Source organism: Leguminivora glycinivorella, chromosome 2 (genome assembly GCF_023078275.1).
Source record: "Leguminivora glycinivorella isolate SPB_JAAS2020 chromosome 2, LegGlyc_1.1, whole genome shotgun sequence".
Lineage (NCBI taxonomy): Eukaryota > Metazoa > Arthropoda > Insecta > Lepidoptera > Tortricidae > Leguminivora > Leguminivora glycinivorella.
This window is the reverse complement of record NC_062972.1, coordinates 34536338-34557380: the sequence shown is the minus strand read 5'-3', so window position 1 is coordinate 34557380 and position 21043 is coordinate 34536338. Positions and strand designations below refer to the sequence as shown.

The following is a 21043-nucleotide window of genomic DNA, read 5'->3' as shown; positions in this document are numbered from 1 at the left end:
CGTGCCCGTAAACTTGTGAAACATTTTGTGTGATATAACTCTCGCTGCATGTTGATACTTCTGCTGAATACGCTAGTAAGGCGATAGACCCCACCCACCAATTACCCACTTATTTAATTTGTTAAAATGGCGACATGACAATAAATTTTCGATATGGCGTGAGTTTCCATGAATTGGTCCCTGATGCGCCGTTAGTCTTTGTTTTACATCATTTCCTTAAACTTGACGTTCTTGGAGGAAACGGATATGTTCATCGTCTGGACGGACATATGACAACTGCAGCTGGGGTGCTCAGAGCCAGCGTGGCTGATGCTCGAGCCCTTAGGGCGAGCCTAGAGTACGACCATTAAAGAATTGCTCTATGTTCGCTGCTTGTCACATCAGGATTAATCAGGTTCTTCTTGCCGATGATGCTTGGCGTCACGGTGTAGTCATGCCTTGCTACTCATGCTCGTCGTGATGATGATTTCTGTGGTCCCATGGATCCGGAAACCGAAATACTTATACGAGTCGTAGCTGCAGTGCGTTGTTTCTTGTGACGGCTGTCCTCGAGCTCATTCACTGGAGGTCTTCCTGTAGACTTCCCAGCAGGTGCGTGTTCCGTCGTCGTGTCACCACTGACTACCTATGTTGTGTAAACGAAGTGGTACACCCTGCACGGGGATCCTTTTAATTTACCGAAGATTTTTTTGTCGAATTTCATTTCCCAAACGAATTTGGCCAACTACATGTTTGTCAACTCAATCTTTCCCATAATAACATTTGACAACGTTGAAATCCGTCAAATGATAATTTCCCATATATTATTTTGTCAAATAATTTGTTCAGTAAAAAAATGTTTCTTTAAAAACACACCATGCAAAACCACTTTTTGACAAGTGTTTTAACATGATTGTTTTCATTTACCGAATTTCATTTTTACAACTACTTACGAGCCGAATAGATTTTAACAACTACTTACAAGTTTGCTTCCCACAAACACTTTTGACGAAAATACCATAATTATGACGAATCAAGTAATCTTTAAAAACCTAAACATAGCCTAAAACCCTAAAAGTAGGTTTAGGTTAGGTTGGATTGGAATTGTGACCCCCACACAAAACTGTTGCTAAGAAAGTAGGTTTAGGTTAGGTTGGAATTGCGACCCTCACTCAAAACTGTTGCTAAGAAAGTAGGTTTAGGTTAGGTTAGAACTGCGACCCCCACACAAAACTGTTGCTAAGAAAGTAGGTTTAGGTTAGGTTGAAACTGCGACCCCCATACAAAACTTTTGCTAAGAAAGTAGGTTTAGGTTAGGTTGGAACTGCGACCCCCACACAAAACTGTTGCTAAGAAAGTAGGTTTAGGTTAGGTTAGAACACTTAGAACTGCGACCCCCACACAAAACTCTTGTTAAGAAAGTAGGTTTAGCTTAGGTTGGAACTGCGACCCCCACACAAAACTGTTGCTAAGTAGGTTTAGGTTAGGTTAGAACTGCGACTCCCACACAAAACTGTTGCTAAGAATGTAGGTTTAGGTTAGGTTAGAATTGCGACCCCCACACAAAATATTGCTACAAAAGTAAGTTTAGGTTAGGTTAGAACTGTGACTCCCACACAAAACTGTTGCTAAGAAAGTAGATTTAGGTTAGGTTAGAACTGCCACCCCCACACAAAACTGTTGATAAGAATGTAGGTTTAGGTTAGGTTGGAACTGCGACCCCCACACAAAACTGTTACTAAGAAAGTAGGTTTAGGTTAGGTTAGAACTGCGACCCCCACACAAAACTGTTGCTAACTAAGAAAGTAGGTTTAGGTTAGGTTAGAACTGCGACCCCCCCACACAAAACCGTTGCTAAGAAAGTGGGTTAGGTTAGGTTAGAACTGCCACCCCCACACAAAACCGTTGCTAAAAAAGTAAGCAACTGTTACTAAAAAGTAAGCAAGCCGAAGCTGTGAAGGCTCCCATTATTTCCTGCGCTTTGATACGCAAGGGCGAAGGGGCTGCTTTACCCGCAGCGCCGGAGCAGACGCGGAGTCCGACTTGTCACTAGCCTGACTGTTTTTTCTATTTTTGTCAGCTGCTTATTTTGAGTAAACGAAATTTATTAAAATAAAAAATGCGCAAGAAATGTTTTACTAAATGTTAGATTTGGCTTTTTTTCTTTTGGGATAATATTCGTTGGCAATTCATTATTTTGAGTAATTAAAGTTTGGTAAAATGAACATTGCCAAAGAAAGGAAATATCTAAATATTTATTTGGATATAATTATTTTGGTAAATATGTGTATGGCACATGATAAGTTGGGAAATGATGAGTTGCCTTTTAAATTTTTGGGATAGATTGTTTGGGATGTGAAAAATCTGGCAAAAAACTTTCGGTAATACATTAGTAACCCCCCTGCACGTGGGTCGCAGTGGGACTCACTCGGGGTCACCACTTTAAAGGAACCAACTTGGTTGGATGAGTAAAAGTAACGTTCGTCGGGTAAACTTAGACTGATTCATTCCGTGTTAACTAAGTTTTTATATCAGTGCGTGAGGTAGTGAGTATTAGACTAATGTCACGCGCTGTACGCTGATAATATTTTGCTGGTATATTTAGTCATTGTAAAGTGTAAAAATTGTTTTGGAAGATAAATAAAATAATAAGGTAACGGCGGCTATCAACGCGGGTATCGAAATCGACGTCCATTACCGCCGCATTTGCAAATACGCATTTTATAGGCAAACCGACCAATTTCTTAAAAAAAGTTACTCACACAAAGGAAGCCTCTTTAGTTGACTAACGCACATATAGGCGATAGAGAGTGTGAATGAAAGAAGACGCTCGCTATTTGACAGTTTTTGCCACGGGGCCGCGAGAAGAGGTTGTGTCATACTGACGTGTGACGCTAAACCTAAGTGAAATCCAATCTCATTTAGTAGTTTACGTAATAATTATGGCAAACAGGTGAAAGTTATGCATTTCAAATTATTGTTCATAGTTTTCTACATGACTTCTGAGTACTTTTTACGTATTGTTTAGCCTGGAAATGTGTTTAAAGTGGAAATTAAAAGACAGCGGTGATAGGCGCCATTTCGTGAGTAGATTCTATTACTGTGGTATACCACAGTAATAGTTAAAGTAGTGATATTAGTTCTTTTTGCTTTATTTTAAGTATATGTGATCAGTTATATAATGTCTTACAGTTGTTTCAATCTTGATCTATTCACGCTATCAAAGAACTATTTACGCGGTATGAAAATTATTCAACAAAACCTTAATTTTTAGCAAAAACTTCATGACTGATTTCGTAGTTTCTATGAAAACCGTTAATTTGTCAATTTTTTTTAAACATTGACATAAAGTCTGATGCTTACTTACCAGTTATGTAAACTTGGTTTTAATATAAGATTGCAATATTTTATTTTCATTTGTAATGAAAATACATCTGTATGACTTTGTTTTTATGGGTCGGAATTAGATTTTATAATACTCCAATTTATACCTATGGTACGATCAGATAACCCTCGGTATTAGAATATATAAGAATCTATTACCGATCCATGCAATATTTGTTTGGGTCGGTAATGGGCTCCTATACAAGTATCTATTACCGAGTGACATATTAGTCTTGTATCAAAATATGACGTTTAGTGTACCGTAAGTACAGATTTCTTAGGTGAAACTGAGTCTTCTGTGGGTATTCATAAAGGAGGATAGTATAGGTATATGTATTTGTCATAATTTGTATATTCAACCGTCGGTATTAAGCTCCGAATTTTGAGATGGGTTTCTATTTACCGATGGCAGAAAAACACTGTCATTCATACCCTCGGTAATGAAATCTCAATTCGCGTTAATAGAACTGCAGCCTGTTCATTACCACGGTAATAGAAAATTTAGGTATGTTGGCTTCAATAATCATTTTATGACATATAATAAACTAAAATGATCCTAAAACTCTTCAAAACTAATAGTTCAATAAATACTCTTCCATAAAAAAAATATTTGTGGTCGTTAATGAGCATTGATACCCTTAATTTTTTGGTATCTTTTGAAATCTTCCTTAAGTACCACGTTAATAGGCGCCATTACCTTAAAACAAAAACCTAAAACGATATTGTAACATGATGAAAAGGTTTTTTGTGACTTTTTGGCGACTTTTCTTTAGGGAATTTACATGTGATATCGTATTGAGATCGAGTAGTATGTCGCACTTTGCAAATTCATATTACCTACGGATGAAGAGAGGCATTTCATTTATTGATTCTTGAACAATCGTTGTGTCAGAAAGTACATTCATTACAATTTATAAATAATAATGTAGTTGACCATATGAGCTAAGGATAAATAACAATCACAGTTTTTTTTATTTATGTATTTAGCTAATTACAAAAAATATTATTTTTAAAGCTAATTACAACAATATCGACCACGAAATAAGGTTTGCCTCGATACCTATTTCATTCCGCTGCAGATGTTTCACAATAATCATAATTATTATGTACCTGTAATACCTACCATATTATATTAATTACATAAATCAAAATAAATCGCCACTATCGCACTTACGAGTATAATAACTTAAATCGACGACCTATCAAATATTTCCTCAATACTATAATCTGCAATTCTGCATATACATAAGTAGTATACCCATATGGTGGCAGAATATGATCAAGTCAGCAATCGTTTGCGTGTCATAGTTATTTAAATTGAGTGCAAAATTAATATTTTGTAATCCTCACATTCAATGTATTGCGTGCACTTCGTAATTGCCAATACTCACATTCTTTATGAGCTGTCATTGCCCTTTACTTGACAGGTGTCTGTGTTGTAGCTACATTGCTAGTCCTACATTGCTTGAAATAACATTTTTATACATATTACAGTTATTTTCTTAATTTATTAATTAAGTTGCGAGCAAGGTTAATTTAAATACCTTTAGGAAAATATCAGAAAATGATCAATAATAAATTCCTAACAGTATTTTCTAACACATACAGAAAAATCAACCTTGACAATAATAATTAAAGTTAGTGTTGTTTAAAAGAAACCTTATGGCATAAAAATGGCCGACGACGGGCCGAACTAGCTAATGTGCCGACATTAAACGTCGATACGAACTCTACATTATCTCAAAGTTTCTTACTTGTTAAGAAGAGGAAGGTCTGGCGGTGAAGAATTTTTGATGAGAATAACCTTGGCGCCCAACGTGGGGCCGCTTGGGTCATAATATCAAGTGGTCGGATTATAATTCCATAAAAGTTTCATGTAAAAAAAACGTGCTGATAAACCGCTGTCAACTTAGCTTGATATCACTATAAATACGTCGCTATAACAAGGCCAGCAAGTATAATATTGTGATTTCCATACAAATTATCCTAATTGTATATTACTTGTTGGTCCTCTTCAACTTCAAAGATCAAAGTATATAATTTAAAATTTGATATCCTCTGCTTTTCCTGGATTATTTAAAACATAGAAATCACAGAAAATGTGTATTAGGCACGGGTATGACATAATGCATATTTAGGTACGTATGATTGTAATGCTGTGTATGCATTAAATAAAGCTAGATGAAAGCCTCTTGTTGAAAGCGAGCCGATCAGAAGTCGTTAGGTATCATTATTTGAACGGATTGTGAAAATCGGGATGCACTGAATCCATTATGATTGGGCAAATCCCCACTCGACCGCAGCGCTCGGCGCAGAGCGAGCGAGTGCCGCGCCGCGCGTATGCATGTTAACGACATTTATCACAAGCCAACGCACATGTTTAAATATTTGCATGTGGTCCATATTATTATACTTATAATAAGGATACAGGATACTATGATATTAATTAGATTTAAATACCTGCATTTTTTTAATAAGACTAGATAAACGGAGGACAGAGCATTAAGTGCGCATCACGAAATGTACCCAACCCAACTCAGCATAATGCTAGCTAAAATAATAGGACAAGAGAATAATTTCTAGTTTCGAAAAATGTCGTGGTACATACGGGGCTTGATCATTGCCAATTATTATGAGTTACTGAGATGTACTTTTTTTTGACTGGCGGCATTGAACTTTTTGTGTGAATGCAACACTATAATGTAACCGTCTCAGCTTCTTGTCATAATATAGCACCTGTAGTAAACAACATACCTACCTATCCTCGTGAAATACCGGTGAATAATAACGCTAAGTGACAATATCGAGCATCGAGGCGACATCAAACGAATGTGAGCGCAGCGAGAATCTCATTAGGCATTGTGTCACCATCACCACGCGCTCCCGCACCCGCTCCCGCCCGCGCCCGCGCCGGGATCCGGTATAGGTACCAACTACCTATCTAAACTAATTACAGTAACGCTTTATGATCCTTTGATATATCAAATAATTATTAATAAGTACTTATAACAAAATAACATAACACAAGCGCTGACTATTAGGTTCAGTTAAATTCAGTATACAGAGATTAGTGTGGAAAGGAAAGCGAGCATTTGGTGATGACTTTTTGTAGTGGAGACCTTCCTGTTTTTGGAAAATAGAAGAAGAGAACCGTAAAACGGGGCTGCTTTTGCTCCCCCATGGCTAATTTTGCACCACCTTTAAATATGGTTGATTAGATGAAATTATTCAAATCCACATATCAAAAAAGTGTCAAATCTAGACACGCGGTAGCATGTCAAGCCAAGTTCAAGTAACAGAACTGGCGAGCAGCATCGTGTGTAATATTACACGAACCATTTGGAGCCACTTTTTACCCCCTCATAACTCAAAAACTATTTTACATAAACGTATCAAATTTGGCTCATATATTGAGAATTGCGAGATACATATGTGCTCCAAATTTCATAAACATATCTCAAACAGTTATTTAGATAATAACATCCAAAAACCGACATTTTTATCATTATATATAGTAGTAGTAGTAGTAAACACTTTATTGTACATAACAAATTACATGCACAGAAAATATTATACCTATAGATATAAATTCTAACCCAGTTTCAGATGATCTAGAAAGTTCAAATTTGGTATGCAAATTTGGTTTTGTTTGGTCATTAGGTAAAAACACGGGAAAAAATCAGAAAATGGTAAATTTTGATAATTTTTTTATCCCTAAATATTCCCGCGTTAGTGCTTATAACTAAGAGTATAGTCGACTTTCGTATTTATTACGTTATTAACTGAGATTTAGAATTAGTTGTTGTTTCAATATTTAGCGCATATAATTTATCTACAAAAAGCAATGATATACCAACAAAAACATAAATGTGAAATGAGAGCCAAGTTCAATAATATGATATCTATATGCCTTGGTTGTTGACTTCAACGAAAAAAGAAGTGAAATCTAAATGGGTGCCAAGTTCAATGGTCCGTCCTGAAATTTATTTATAACAACATAAAATATCATTTCTTCTCATTACTTAGGATAATAATATATATTGTAGCCTGAGGTCTGACTTGGCTAGTTTTCATATTATTGAACTTGGCTCTCATTTAACATTTATTTTTTTTTGGGATAAAAATGTTACACTACAAGCAAAAAACTTTTTTTGGTTTTCAGGCGTCATACAAAAGATACTGGTATTTAAGTACAAAATATTACGGAACAATCGAATCACATATATAGCGGTAGATGAATCGAGACATAGTTTTCTGTATTTTTATTTGGACGTGTAGTGAGCTGGTGCGTAATTAAAATGTTACAGCTTCTTAGGTTTAATGATTTATCGGATGCCGTTATTCGATTGAGCAGGGGGTAGAACTGATTTCTAAACTTTAAACTACATTCTTTTTTATAAATTCAACGTAACAATGCTCCTAACTTATTTTTTGATATACATAGGGCTGATATTATAATATCATACCACAATTTTAAACATTGGCAGTTGAAATTCGGGGAGGTCTTTTGTATAATAATACACATATGAATAAATATACTTCTGCATATTAAATTTTATCAAAAATTAATGAGTATAAGGTTTGGAGCAAATTTTGGTGTAAAGAAGATCCGTTTTACGGAATACATTCGGCAATCGTAGTGATATCTGTGCTCACAGACAGGGCACAATAATTTGCACAGGCTCAATCTATTGTTAAGAATGTGGCCTAATACTGGATACGGTTTGCATGACGATGATGATGATTTGTATGATACAATAACTGTTAAAGATATTTTCATGATACATCTGAAAAATATACCGCCCGTCTGCTCTCAAACCATTTGAGAAGACTTGGGGAATTTGAGTGTGAAATTAAATTTCGACCTGTTTCTGCTTTGATAAACTTATTTAAAAATTGTTAATTTTATTAGAACACCACACTTAAATCAACAATAATGTTATTGAAGTGATTAACATAGCAGGTAACAAAACAGCAACGTTCGGAGCATTAACGTCGCGTCGCGCATCACCCGCCCTTCGCTTTGTCCGTAATCGCGCAACAATTACAAAGCCGCTGCAAAAATAGAATTACTACAAATAAATAGTGCTCTTACCCGAGTGACGTGAAGTGATTTGTAAAAAGCGCGTTTAGGGGGGCTGCTGGCACTCTACTGTGTGCCGTAAAGCTTAGAGGATAGGGGTCGCAATGTAATGTGCGCGGTTGTAATTAGTCCGGTGATGGTTCTCAGGGCTGTAATTCGCTATTGGCCGTGCGCAGTGGCCGCGCCGTGCCGCGCGGCTCCCGGCCAGCTTCAATAACTACGCTAATAATGCCTGATATTTCATTTCGATCATGTTTTGATGTCAGTTCAGTGGTTGCTAATAACGATGCTGGAGGATGTCCTCGTCTATCTACACAAGAGTGTATATTATTTGATACACCTTTGTGGTGTGGATTATGAGACTTATGAGCCATTAGATATTTCTCTATGTGTACAAATAATTGGGTTTTCATTTGCATAAACAGGTTAGGTATCATATTATCCGAAGAAAATATTGATCTTTCTCTAGATATCAAATATCTTGTTCTGTGGGGAAAGAAATATAGGGGAAAGGAAGTAGGATTAACAAATAAATCAAATAGAAATGACGTGAACATGATTTTATAATACGTAATAAAATAAATAGTTGGTGATTTCTGAATAAATCAACACAATGTTCGCCCGAAGTAACTTAAATATAAGCCTCGACCAAGAATGACATTCCAGTAATCTCAAGATTGTGGAAACAAAGACTAATTTTAATATTATTTGAGTGTGTATAAGGCCAATAGATAAGGTACTGGTATAGTTGATGGCCGGGACGCGGTGGGAAGCAGCGCGCGAGAGCCGTGTTTACTCGGTGTCGAACATTGTTTGCGCATTAAGCGGGCTTACACGTTAAGCTCCGATAGTTCACATTTCATTTAAGTAATACCGTTACTATTAAATTGTATTTATTGTAATTTATTTACACGGATTGTTCTCCCCTCGGTAAAAAGTGGAGAGGCGCTTAGCGACGAGTGTGTGCTCTTTTAAGTTGGCGATCAATACGCATTGTCCGCGATCGTTGACTGCTTTGTGTCGGCGCATTACTGTTGATCTTGTCAGTCAAGCTCCGCTCCCGGCAGCCCCCGGGCCCCGGGCCCCGGGCCCCGGGCTGGGCTCCCAGTCGCATTCAACACGAGAGGCCCCTGGTTCTTACTGACGAGGTCAAATATAGCGACGTCTTCTCTGTCCTGTCTTTCTATGAAGGTAGGTATATCTGCGTCGCAAACCGAGTAAAATATGATTTAAGACGCGTTTTATCACGCTATATTTGACAAACAGAACAAGCAAGGGTTTTACGAATTCGTACTACCTTGCTGGCCCCGTAGCCGAATGGCATTTCTCCGACGCCAAACGAAAGCGATACGCCGCTGGCTCTGTCGCGCCAATACGCAAGCGCGATAGAGATAGATATCTACTAGCGCTTCGTTTCGTGAGCGTTTCGTGAGCGATTGTGCCATTCGGCTAGCCACCCTGGTATTTCTACTCAGTTCTGCCAAAACTTCACAGAAGACACTGCCGTCTAAGAAAGAGATCGATCTGCAGGAGAAATGGGTAAGAAGGATTGGCGTTGCTGGTAGTTCCTGAGTCTAATCTAGCGGTTTGCCTAAAATAAGAAATTAAATGTACATTACCAACACATCCACTTTCACTACCTACGTAGGTACGTACCTACCTACCTATTATGACGTCATATATAGGTTGGTACATACAAGGTGCTCGCGAAGAACCCGCATAACTTGAACTACGCGTTTCTGAGGCCAAAAGAAAGAAAAAATGTTATATGAATTTGAAAATGTTTCGCCAAATTTTTTTTTCGTTTTTTATTTTTTTGGACGTATTTTCACACACACATAAAAAGTAAATTTTATTCATAAAGTTGGCAATTAAAATGAGTTTCTTAATTTCTTTTTCTAAAAACCAAAATTTTTTCAAGTTTTTCTTGTCACATTTTGACATCTATCAATGACGACTGTGAGACTATGCTCCACAATTGCGCATCAGCGCCGTTAAGAAGACCTTTTGTAATAGGTATAACAATAAAAATAATTTGATCGGATACCTATTTCATTTAATTTATCGCGTATTCTACGATTGCTAATCAGTTTTGTCCAGTTAACACTGTGAGATGTATATTGTATTTCATTGAAAGCTCTGATCAAGCATGATTGAAGGTTCTGATATACACACAAATGGTAGGTTCTAATGGCAATGCTGCCAACAAAATACACAGATGATAGTCTCAGTCTTTCAGGGCAATTCGTTGTCGAAAGGCCTGCCATTCATTGTTGATCTAATCGGTTGGAAAACAAAACTACTTTTCTTTTTTCGAGTTAAGTGGTCGGAGATCTTCCACAACTGTCTTAGAAAATTCCTTTCTTCAATATTGTCTTTACATATACTAACATTTCCGTTGCACTGGCACTACTTTCTTTGGTTGTTATTGTAGTATTAAATAAAAGGTCTCTTGAATGGAGGAACACAGTATTTATTCTTCAAGTCTTAAAATTATTATTACAAGTAAAATGCGTGCTGATCCATGCTTAGCTTGGCAGCGAAGAGGGTGTGGTCACCCAGTGACATTTACATCTAACTTTTTTAAAACGGGTGCGTTCAGAAACTAACAACTAAATAATTATATTTAGGCACAGATAATACATCTTCCTCTTTCTTCATATTTTCTATTAAATAAAAGGTCTCTTGAATGGAGGAACACAGTATTTATTCTTCAAGTCTTAAAATTATTATTACAAGTAAAATGCGTGCTGATCCATGCTTAGCTTGGCAGCGAAGAGGGTGTGGTCACCCAGTGACATTTACATCTAACTTTTTTAAAACGGGTGCGTTCAGAAACTAACAACTAAATAATTATATTTAGGCACAGATAATACAGTTATTTTTACGAGAGTGGCTCTGGAACTCTTTTTAACCGCCGCCTATATCTCAAGGAAGGGGGTTCTCAACTCGTCTGTATGTTTTTTATGTTTGTTATTCGATGTCTCCGTCGTTACTGAACCGATTTAGTTTTTTTTATTGAATGTATATGCATACACATTGGTCCCATTTTATCAGAACCTAGTTCTGATGATGGGATCCTGGAGAAATTGAGGGAACTCCTCAAATCTGAAAGGCATTCATATAGTGATTTTTGTGTTTTTATAAGAAAAGCATGCATTTACGTTCAGAACAGTGACATTTCGTGCATTGGAACTGCAGATGATGAACATCAGAATACAACTCCTCAAATCTGAACGGCACGCTTATAGTGACTTTGGTATTTTTATAAGAACAGCATGCATTTACGTTCGGAACAGTGACATTGCTAACAGTGCTGTGGAATTGCTAACGATGATCAAAACGGAACTCCTCAACGACACATAGCTCATATTAGGAGATTTATTTTCTTCGTTATGTTTGTTAAGCATATTTCGTTTTTAAGTCAAATTATCGATATCGGATTCATGAGGAATTGAGGACTCTCCTCTAACCTTAACAGTATACGTATATCCATTTGTATTTCCATCAAATAATCAAAGATTTAAATTAAAATTTCGCAACATTCGCGCAATCAATTTACAAACATTCGCAAAAGACCTTTCACGAGAACCCCAAAAGCGGCGGTTTTTTTCTTAAAAGTTATTTCATTCATAGTGGGTCAATTATTAATCCACTGATGACATTCTCTCAGCTCCACTCACGCACACTACACATCGACCCTTATTTTCTCTTTCGTCACAATACTAAGTGAGATCTCTGCCCGCAGACCACGTGGAACTGAAGACCGAGAGCCGAGCGCACACGCCGTCCGACTCGGAGCTGGAGCTCGAGCACGAGCACGAGCACGAGCACGAGCACGAGCACGAACACGAGCACGAACACGAACACGAGCACGAGCGCGAGCATGACTCGGCGCGGGAGCCGCTTGAGCTGGACGCCTTGGATACCGGTCGGCCGAGAAAGGTAATTTGCTACCGACGCACGAGTCCCTACCTCTATTCAATTTGCTGATCCAGATAGTATTGCCTGGTTTTGTTTTTTAATTCACTGTCGTGAATCCTAAAGTCATATGACATGTCAGTAACGTGCGTGTCCTCAAGCAGGTGCGCCGCAGCCGGACCACGTTCACCACGTACCAGCTGCACGAGCTGGAGCGCGCCTTCGACGCCACGCAGTACCCGGACGTGTTCACACGCGAGGAGCTGGCGCTGCGGCTCGAGCTCAGCGAGGCGAGAGTGCAGGTAGGGACACCGCAGCCGCACCACCGCACCACGTACCAGCTGCACGAGCTGGAGCCACGTAGCACCCCGCTGTGTTCACACGCGAGGAGCTGGCGCTGCGGCTCGAGCTCAGTGAGGCGAGAGTGCAGGTAGGGACACCGCAGCCGCACCACGTACCAGCTGCACGAGCTGGAGCCACGCAGCACCCCGCCGTGTTCACATGCGAGGAGCTGGCGCTGCGGCTCGAGCTCAGCGAGGCGAGAGTGCAGGTAGGGACACCGCAGCCGCACCACCTGCACGAGCTGGAGCCACGCAGCACCCGCCGTGTTCACCGTTCAGCGAGGCGAGGCGAAAGTGCTGGTACGACCTCTCTGAAAATGCGGTCACGCGTCATACAATGGAGCTGTCCAGACGAGTTGCGGGTGTACCTGAAGGAGGGCTTAGGTTGCGTCTTTCGGATATCGCGCTTAGTATCCAGGTTTTCCAACCGCTACTGCTCAAATTCATGCACCTTCTTATGAACACTAGAAGTAGCACGCCATTCAGATTTTTGTAATGCAATTTTCTCCCAAGTCCCAGCAGTCAGTCGGTATACCAAGCGACGAGGTGGCGCTTGACAACATTCCACGTCACGGTTACAGTATACAAGTTATATGTATATAAGAACGGTTACAGTATGTATACAGTGAAACTTATATTTCACTTCCTAACCTAACTAAACCACTAAAAGGCTTTCAATGTTATGTTACCTATCCGTACGTATACATTTAACCTTTTGTAATATTTATACATCGGTCGAAAATAAGAAAACGGCATATTTATTTCGGTTGCATATGATGGATGATTCTATAGATTTGACAACTGTTTACTTATATCTAAATAGGTAAAGAGGGGTGGCGACCACTAATATCTCTCACTCCAGGTAGGCAGGCGAGCTAGGTTGCAAGTAATTAGCATTAGCGCCATTCTCCGCGCACAATGAGCGCCGATTGCGGCGCTCCGCGAAATGTACTTCACGCTGCACCACCGTCTCTGCGAAACATTGTTGAAAATGAAAATGAAAATGAAATATTTATTTTTCAAGTAGGCATATTACAATGCGCATATGAACGTCAAATAAAGCTACGCCGGCTCTAACCCTACGCCTCAGCCTCGAGAAGATTTCAGTCCCCCTCAGTTGGGAGGGGGGTATCCACTATGGGACCGGCAAGAAACTCGGCGGGCAACTTCTGTTCAAAACATTGCATCTTATAATTAACATGCATTAAATAACAAGATACAATTTAACATGCAAAAGTATTCATCAAAGAATATGAACAGACTAGGTACTCTATGGAAATTAATTTCAATAAATTATATTATTGCTTAATAATACGTCGTTCTTCTTCAGAGAAAACATATCAAATTGTCACAGAAGAAAAAAGATAATATGAAACTCAATATCATTAAATATGTAATTTACCTACACAACATAAAATATAAAATATTTGATGTGCCTTCTTATCTGAACTGTGTCCTCTATACATAATACAATTATTTTAATTGCTATTCGTTTTTTGTAGTTTCTGGTTCGGGCCATGCATGTTTGTCTGTCAAATAGTCCTCGACTCTGTAATAAGCCTTTAACATCAATGATTTTTTTAAGTAGTTCTTAAGAGCTGGGAGGGGTAATCTCAAAGCAGTGTCAGGTAACTTATTATAAAAATGAATGCATTGCCCAACAAATGACTTCTGTACTTTACGGACACGAAACTTCTTTATGGCAAGCTTGTTTTTGTTTCTAGTGTTATAATTATGGATATCTGAATTCTTAGTGAAACAGTCTAAATTCTTAACAACATAAATTATACTATCATAAATGTATTGGGAAGCTACAGTTAAGATATTAATTTCTTTGAAGAGTTCTCTTACTGATTCACGTGTTCCTAAGTTGTAAATAGAACGAATGGCTCTCTTTTGTAATACAAAGATAGTCTGTATGTCAGCTGCTTTGCCCCAAACCAGAATACCGTATGACATTACACTGTGAAAATAACTATGATACACTAGGCGAGCTGTCTCAACATTAGTCAGTTGCCTGATTCTCCTAACGGAGTATGCGGCTGAACTTAATTTGCTTGCTAGTTTCCTTATATGAGGACTCCATTGTAGATTTTTGTCCAATGTTAAACCAAGAAACAGTGTTGTATCTACCATCTCTAAGCATTCATCATTCAGAAGTATTTTTGTATCGATTGGTTTAACATTCGGCAGAGAAAATCGAATACATTTGGTTTTCTTAGAATTAAGAAGTAAATTGTTGACAGTAAACCACTGCAGTACATGAGCTAACGTGCTATTAATTACATTGTTGTAGGAACAGTATAGCTATGTCAGCTCATATTCAAGTACGTGCGCACCGCGATATGAGCTGACTAGCCAAAAGCAATATCCTTTCAATGTGAGAACGAGACGCCAGTCTCACTCCGACCATTGTAACGTTAACTGGTTATTTTAATATACGGAGTTAATTATAAAGTGCTTATTATTCCACACAATATATCACCCCTTATAATATAGAAGTGCGGACAAATAACTTCTAAAGTGGTGACCTCCCGACGTGAATCAGTGGACGATCAGTGAATAATAAAAACAGTTAAAGTGATTAAAAATGAGTCCGGATCCCAATAAATTAACTTCGGGCAGTGAGACTCAACCGGGCGCGGACAATGTACCAGCAGCAGAAACGACCGATGTGGTAGCCATTTCAGTGTCGAGCCGGATACCAGATTTCTGGGTGGACCAGCCCAGAGTTTGGTTCATCCGGACGGAAGCAGTATTAACACCACAGCGGATAGGGGACGACGCCAAATTCGACATGGTGGTGTCGAAGCTGCCAAAGGACGTAATACTGCGGCTGGCGGATTTTCTAACAAACCCGCCCGCCACCAACCGATATCAGGAGCTTAAGGCGAAGCTCTTGAAGATGTTGGAAGATTCCAAAAACAGGCAAGTAGAGAAGGTCCTCGGGGAAATGGACCTGGGCGATCAAAAACCATCCCAGCTATTGGCCAAGATGCGCAACCTGGCCAAGGACAGCTTCCCCGATGCCACACTGAGAATAATGTGGCAGAATCACCTACCTACGGCAGTGCGCGCAGTTTTGGTAGCATCCAGGGAGAGCGATCTTGACACACTGGCCAACATCGCCGATGACGTATCGGAAGCCACTAGAATCCCTAACGTGGCAGCAGCGGCAGTACCACAGAGTCAGGCGCACAGAGCCGCAGCGAACACCTCAGGAACCGCAGATACAGCAGTGATACTCGCTGAGATTGCCAAGTTAAGCGTCAGAATGATGGACTTGGAACGGGCAAGGCCAAGAGGTCGCAGTTACGGAAGGAGAGGACGCGGAGGTCGTTCAGCGTCCAGACCAAGGAGTACGTCACGCCACCGGAACCAAGCCGAGAGGGAAGACTACGTTCAAACTCATTACACCGGTATAATCAGCTTCAAGTCGGACTCTGCAACATGATGTTCCGCACCCTAGTTAGGAAATCAGATACTTTAAGTTTTAAGTTGAACTTTACGTCAGTAACGGGACTTATATTACATACGAACGGTCAAAACAGACATTATCCGTCTTATTTATCATAGTAAGGCAATGATGTGATGTTGTTTTATAGCAAAGCATAGCGGTTACAGTACTGGCTGGGTAGCGTTAGTCATGATGTCGTAAGTGTTTACGTTATGTATAACAGCATAAAATGCTGAAGAGATTGTACTGTGAAAGTATGAACTTTGATCACAGAATTATTTTTGTACTAATTTAAATGAATTTTGCAATGTATGTGTTACTAATATATTGTCTTATAAATATGTATTTGTGTCAACTATAAGCAATTGTCGTAAAATATTGGTACTAACAACACACAACGTGTGTCATATATTTATCGTGTAATAAAAGTAAATTTTGAATATAATTAAAATGGGCTATGCACAGAGCAAAGAGGATGGTTCACATAACAGTATTGCAATTGCTGAAGTCCATAGTGTTACTGGACAAGTAGACACGAAATTGAATTATTTTGGAATAATCCTCATAATTATCTCAGTAATATTGGCACTGTTTCTCTTGTATTTCATACAGTCCAAATGCAGACAATGTATAAGAAGTTGGTTACTAAAAGCAGTAGCTAGAGTTCAGCCAACAGCAGTCGTAGTGCACAGGGAACCAGCCCAACCCCAACCGAAACAACAACCTGTGATTTACTAAGTGAAGTGTTATAAATAAAACAAATAATTCAGTGCTATCAAAATGATCAAGTGTATTCAGTATATAGATGAACATGTTTGTAAAAAAAAAAAAATCAAACATTTTTGTAATAAACTTAGTTCTAATATCTAATTATAGTTGTGTAACGTAATCATATAATACAACCTCCATTGTGTAACATTGTACTCATATCGCACAGCTGCGCGTCACGCTATGTCAGCGAAACGCGCACCTGTCCGATAGCTGAATAGCCACAACATACGAAACATACAGGGTGTAACAAATATCAGATACTATTCAATTGTATGTAATTTTTTATGTAATTTTTTTTTTCTTCCCTAAGGGGGAAGTAATGTAGGAACAGTATAGCTATGTCAGCTCATATTCAAGTACGTGCGCACCGCGATATGAGCTGACTAGCCAAAAGCAATATCCTTTCAATGTGAGAACGAGACGCCAGTCTCACTCCGACCATTGTAACGTTAACTGGTTATTTTAATATACGGAGTTAATTATAAAGTGCTTATTATTCCACACAATATATCACCCCTTATAATATATCCGTAGATTTTCGGTCAACATTAAAAAGCAGTGATGTATCATCAGCAAAAAGTACTATTTCACAAAAGTTTTTTACTATACATGGCAAATCATTTATATAAACCAAAAACAGGAATGGACCTAAAATTGAGCCTTGTGGCACTCCTAATTGGACTACAGTCCCGCTAGAGCGAGTTTTGTTAACAACTACTGTTTGTGTTCTATTGCTAAGGTAAGAAGACATAAAGTTTAGGGCATTTATAGACAAACCATAGTGTTCTAATTTCAAAATGAGCGTTCCATGATCCACACAATCAAAGGCTTTTGAAAGATCACAAAATATGCCAATAGCATCACAAGAATTTTCCCAAATATTATATATATGTTTAATGAGTACCGAAGCAGCATCGGTCGTGGAACGGCCCCTTGTGAAACCGAACTGTTTGCTTGTAAGTAATCTATGTCTGTTGAAGTGTCCCAGACGTCCCAGTAGATCATTTAACATTAGCTTCTCAAAGACTTTACTTAGTACAGGAAGTATTGATATGGGACGGAAATTGATTATATCACTCGAATCACCCGATTTAAAAAGCGGTATGACTTTGCTACATTTCATAAGATCTGGAAAGGTGCCTTGTGAAATTGAAATATTATATATTACGGCCAAGTAAGGTGCTATTATATCTATGACATGACTAATTACTTTAACTGATGTTCCCCATAAGTCTTCCGTTTTCTTTAAATTGAGTGACTTGAATGTTTTAACAATATTTACAGAGTCTACTTGACTAAATTCAAATGAATTATTACATTTCTTAACATTAGCACAAAGTAATTAATGGGCTTGAGCCGCAGAAGAATGTAAACATTTTGTGGTGTTAACGGCTATATTTGAGAAATAATCTTCGAATGCCGAGGCAACATCGCTGTTCGACACTATTTGTTGATTATCTGATACAATGTTGACTTGACAATCGCGTGATTTACATTTACCAGCTTCGTTATTTATAATACTCCAAGTTGTTTTCACTTTGTTGTCCGACACTTTCAATTTAGAACTAATAAAGTTTTTCTTGGCAGTTAAACACACTTTCTTGAAGATTCTTGAGTAGTTTCTTACATAGTCCAGGAATTCTGAATTCTTGTTCAGCTCTCTCTCACCATAAAGTTCATAAAGTCTTTTTCTACTTTTGTGAATACCTACAGTAGCCCATTCACTAAACTTTGCTTTAACTTTTGACCCACTAATAGATTTCACTTTGAAATTGTTATTAAATTGATTAAGAATTACATTGAAAACATCTTGATACAAATGATTACAGTCATAATGCGAAAATGGTATTATAGACAAACTATGTTGAATTTCATTTTTGAATGATTCCAAGCGAGATCCAGTAATGGGTCTATATGTTATTGTTTGTGGAGTATCATGAATAACGTTTAAGAAAGCTGCCCTTTGGCCGCTGTGATCGGAATGAAAACAGTTAAATAATTTCTTATCTATACATTCACAGTTACAAAAAATATTATCTAGGCATGTTGCACTAGTCACACCTACCCGGGTAGGTTCAAGAAATAAATTAAATAAATTAAAAAATTTAAACAAACAGAACATTTTAACAGTATTACTAGATGACTCGAGCAAGTTAACATTAAAATCTCCACATACAATAACATGTTTTTGGCCCTTGCACACTAACTTGAGAACATTTTCCACTGTAGATTCAAATATGCTGAAGTCAGCTGATGGTGGTCTATAAACACATACAATAATATATCTGTCTAATTCAACACATGAAATTTCTATAGTTCTTTCTATGGAATATTTTACAACATCTTTGCGCTCTTTACACTTCATACAATTTTTAACAATAATAAGGGAGCCACCATGAACAGCAGATTTTCTGGCAAAAAAACTAGCTAATTTAAAATTAACATAATCAAATATCAACTGTTCTTGTTTCAACCAATGTTCAGTAATACACATAACTTCAACATTATTACTATATAAAAATAATCCTACTTCTAATTCTTTGCTGGAAAAACCCTGAATATTCTGGTGAACAACGTTCATACTCAGGTGTTTTTCCGCTGTCTTACAATCTAGTTTAAATGAGGCATGGGGTCCTTGGCTTTGTCAGCTGACTGAGACTTATATATAACACTATTACATCTATTTGGCTCAATATTGAAGGCTCTCTCCACTAACTCCACTAAATATACAAATAATTTCTTTGGCAAAAATACCTTCCGTGGAGCTAGCATGAAGCGCTCAATGAATTTATTTAAGTCAAAGAAATGGTACTTTTTATTAACAGCTATGGCATGGTACATTAAAGAATTATAGTAAGCTATCTTACAATTATAGTCATATGATACATTTTCTGCATAAGGTAGTGCACATAATATAATTTTCCCCACACCAGATTTTTCAATAACATTTAGAGTGGACATCAATTTATCTATGCTAAGCTTATCTACATTAAGACTATTTCCTAATAAAATTACTAATGTAGTACTGCTATCATAACATCCCTTTGAAATAAGGTCACATAAATGAGACAAAGTAATGTTTTGATAACAGTAATTTGTCACTTGTTGCTCTAACTGGTAGCTTAATAATGGGCCCATTCCTAACCCAATCTGATCTGAAAAAACAACAGTCTTACTGACTGCTCTAGGGGGCTGTTTAACTACTGCCGCATGCCTAGTTGTGTCGTGGGCCACATCGGCTTGAATAATCTTTGCTGGTGGCATTTGGCCACAATTACAATGTTTTCCATTTAATAATGCCTTACACCGCTCCTCCAAATCTCTATTACCTGCCTAGTCTGCTTAATATCCATCCTTAATTTAATACTAGGCTATGGAGTAGGTAGGGAGAGACATAGATGATACCTATGTCTGTCTTAGCTTGTATTAGGAGGATAGCGTCTTCAAATATTTGTGCTGACAGGATGCCAGAGAATATCGGAAGATTAGAGTAATACGGAATGGTTTGCTTAATCGTCTCCATTTAGGCAAACAAAGGGAAATCAAGTTTAATCTATGCCATAGGTCGATTAGGTGGTAAATGTAAATTTAGCAACAAGCGGCTAGTTGATGGTCGCGGTGATTAGGCTCGATGAAGGCTGCGGCTTGCGGCGGGCGCGGGCGCGAGCGCGGTGTCGCGGGCTCGGGCGGAGGCGTCGCGCCGCGGCTAATGCCGCTCATTACTCGCCATTACGCACTCGCTGCACTCGCTCATCAGCGCCATTCTGCGCCGGATTAACATTTAGCCGCGCATTGTGCCGCTGCCGCCGTACCAGCGCCGAGCGCCCATTACGCGGAGAGGCGGTTACGTTTATAGAATTAAGATTTTTGTCAAACAGACCAATTGATCCTAGTCTCTCGTGATCGTTTGGAATTTTTACTTCCTGTTTCAAAATACAGTGAATTCCAATGTAGAATCACCCATAAAGTCAACTTCAATGCGTTGAACGACTTGCTGCAATCGAGACAAAAAGTAAATGAATGTTGATGTCTGGATCAGGGAGCAGCAACACTGCAGCATAAGTAGTAACTTACCTTACCTATTTATCTACATAATATTTGTCAAAT

The 21043-nt window shown here is 38.4% G+C and overlaps 1 protein-coding gene across 1 annotated transcript in view; it reads left to right on the top strand.

The window, feature by feature from the left end:
• The window catches only part of LOC125239610 (aristaless-related homeobox protein-like), a 39622-nt gene that overhangs the window by 427 nt on the left and 18152 nt on the right, over positions 1–21043 (top strand). The window contains exons 2-3 of the mRNA XM_048147217.1: positions 12195–12391; positions 12532–12669. Coding sequence (XP_048003174.1) covers positions 12195–12391; positions 12532–12669 — 335 coding nt within the window. The remainder of the gene's footprint in view (positions 1–12194; positions 12392–12531; positions 12670–21043) is intronic.